We start from the raw sequence: 2,541 nt of genomic DNA on the forward strand, positions 1-2,541 counted from the left end.
CCCCCCCCCCCCCAGTTTGCCTTCCTGGAGACCATCGTGACAGCTGTTACAGATGAGTTCCCGTATTACCTGCGGCCCAAGAAGGCTGTGTTCTCAGGGCTCATCTGTGTGGCCATGTACCTGATGGGGCTGGTCCTCACCACGGATGTGAGTGGCGCTGCGGGGTGGGCGGGCAGCTGGTGGGCGAGGCTGGGGCAGACACCTGCGGCACTGTCTGTGGCCAGGCCAAGCACTCCCCGAACTACCTGCTTCTTCCTCCTTGGGAGGAACCTAGTCCGCCCCAGGCCCTCTCTCCCAGGGGCAGCTTGGCCTGTGACCCAGAGTCCTGACTTTGGAGTCTGAAAGACCTGGGTTCAAGCCTCGCTCCTGCATTTGCTAAGCGACCTCAGGACAAGTGGTTTCACCCCCCTGAGGCTGTTTTCCCACTGATAAAATGGGGTCTACATCTAGGCTTGTTGTGAGACTCAAATCAGATGATGTGTATAAAGGGCTCGGTAGGCAGACCGCAGTCACGCTGTCATCGTCTTGCCCTCCCTGCCGGTCTGGCTGCTTCCTGCTCACTTCCTGCCTGGGGAAGGGGTGGCATCAGGGAGAGAGGCTGGGATAAGGGGACCCCAGAGCTGCGACTTGTGTTCCAGGGGGGCATGTACTGGCTGGTCCTTCTGGACGACTACAGCGCCAGCTTCGGGCTAATGGTGGCGGTGATCACCACGTGCCTCGCTGTCACCCGGGTGTATGGTGAGCGGGGCCATGGGAGGTGGAGTCAGGCTCCCCACCGTGGGAGAGCGGGAGTCTGCACTGGGTTCCTGGTCCCGAGGGCCAGGGTTTCCAGTGGGGGCAGCTGGAGTGGAGGAGGGGCTGCTGGCGCCTGTGGGGCTGCGGCTGGGACCGTGCTCCTCCCTCCCCTGTGCAGGCATCCAGAGCTTCTGCCGGGATATCCACATGATGCTGGGCTTCAAGCCGGGCCTCTACTTCAGGGCCTGCTGGCTGTTCCTGTCCCCGGCCACGCTCCTGGTAACCGGGGGTGGGAGGGAGGGCTGCTGGCTGGGGACTCAGGGCTCAGAGCAGGGCCCCTCTGGGCGTTCAGTCTGGTAGGACTGCCCTGGCCCATAGTGGACCTCTGTCAGGGCTGAGAGGTGGGGCGGGCACCGGGATCCTGGTCTACTCCCCTCCCCCTTGATGCCCCCAGCTTTTGTAGCTGTGCTGAGGCCGGTCCTGTGTTCGGTTGGCAAAATGAGCGGGGCTTTCTCAGGCCTCAGAGCCTTAAGGCTGGGGTCAGAGCAGCTCAGGGGTAGCCCGTCTCAGGAATTAGGGCGCCTCAGAGCTGGGCTGTCTCAGGTCTTGGCGTTGGGTCAGCTTGGGGCAGGGCTGTCTGAGGACTTGCAAAGGCTCTAAAGATGGACCATCTAGGTTCTGGTACAGCTTAGGACTGGGCTGTCTCAGAAACTGGGTGGTTCTGGGCTGAGCTATCTCAGGCTTTAAGGTAGCTCAGACCTGGGCTATCCCAAGCCCTGGGCCATGCCCGAGGCCCACTTTGATGCTGGGAGCCCCCCACCTGCAGGCCCTGCTGGTGTATAGCATCGTCAAGTACCAGCCCTCAGAATATGGCAGCTACCGCTTCCCAGCCTGGGCGGAGCTGCTGGGCATCCTGATGGGCCTGCTGTCCTGCTTCATGATCCCAGCCGGCATGCTGGTGGCTGTGCTTCGAGAGGAGGGCTCGCTCTGGGAGGTGAGTCTGCCCCGCCCCTGCCTGCTCCCAGCCCCCTGACCTGTGGCCCTGCCCTGGGCCCAACCTCCAGAAGAGAAAACGTCTGCTCCAACACCTTTTCCAGAGCCTGCAGGATTCTTTTAACTGGGAAGAGCATATTTTTCTAACCAGTAGCCTGGGCTATGAATCAGCTCAGATCTGCTTGGTCTGTGGCAGGCTCTGGGGCCAGAGTCCTATCCTGTGGCCCCTCCCACCACCTGGGGCCCCTGGCAGGGGAGGGGCACAGACCACGGATACTGGCCACTGCCCACGTGTCTTGGGGGAACCTGAAAGGACAAGGGTCTTATCCAAGGTCCATGGTGAGTTGGGCAGGGGTCAGGACTTGAACTCAGGTTGCTAGCTTCGCTGTGGAACTCAGGGTCAGAGGCAACACTGAAGGACCCCAGGGGTGGGCTGTCACCCTCCTCCGGTGACGGGGAGCCCTGCCCATGGCCAGGCTTTGTGGAGAGACCCAGAAAGCATACAGAGTGCAAGCTGTTTGGTATGGGATTCTGCAGGCTCGGAAGAGGGGAATAGGGACCCTTTGTGGGCCAGTGGACATGCTGGGATGCTGTGCAGCTGCTGGAGATCCCGCCCCTCTCTGAGCCTCAAGTGCCCTCTGCACACTGAGCCCTCCACTTCGTTTTTTTTTTAATTTTTTAATCTAATTTTATTTATTTTTTATAGAGCAGGTTCTTACTAGTTATCTATTTCATACCTATTAGTGTATATACGTCAATCCCAATCTCCCAATTCATCCCACTACCCCCCCCCCCCCGCCCCCCACTTTCCCT

The 2,541-nt window shown here is 60.2% G+C and overlaps 1 protein-coding gene across 1 annotated transcript in view; it reads left to right on the forward strand.

Annotated features, from left to right (window-relative positions):
* The window catches only part of SLC6A7 (solute carrier family 6 member 7), a 22,501-nt gene that overhangs the window by 15,334 nt on the left and 4,626 nt on the right, over nt 1–2,541 (forward strand). The window contains exons 10-13 of the mRNA XM_024732250.1: nt 16–147; nt 639–738; nt 914–1,014; nt 1,562–1,729. Of these exons, the coding sequence (XP_024588018.1) occupies nt 16–147; nt 639–738; nt 914–1,014; nt 1,562–1,729 (501 nt within the window). The remainder of the gene's footprint in view (nt 1–15; nt 148–638; nt 739–913; nt 1,015–1,561; nt 1,730–2,541) is intronic.

The sequence above is a fragment of the Neophocaena asiaeorientalis genome, unplaced genomic scaffold (genome assembly GCF_003031525.2).
Source record: "Neophocaena asiaeorientalis asiaeorientalis breed wild unplaced genomic scaffold, Neophocaena_asiaeorientalis_V1.1 scaffold964, whole genome shotgun sequence".
Classification (NCBI taxonomy): domain Eukaryota; kingdom Metazoa; phylum Chordata; class Mammalia; order Artiodactyla; family Phocoenidae; genus Neophocaena; species Neophocaena asiaeorientalis.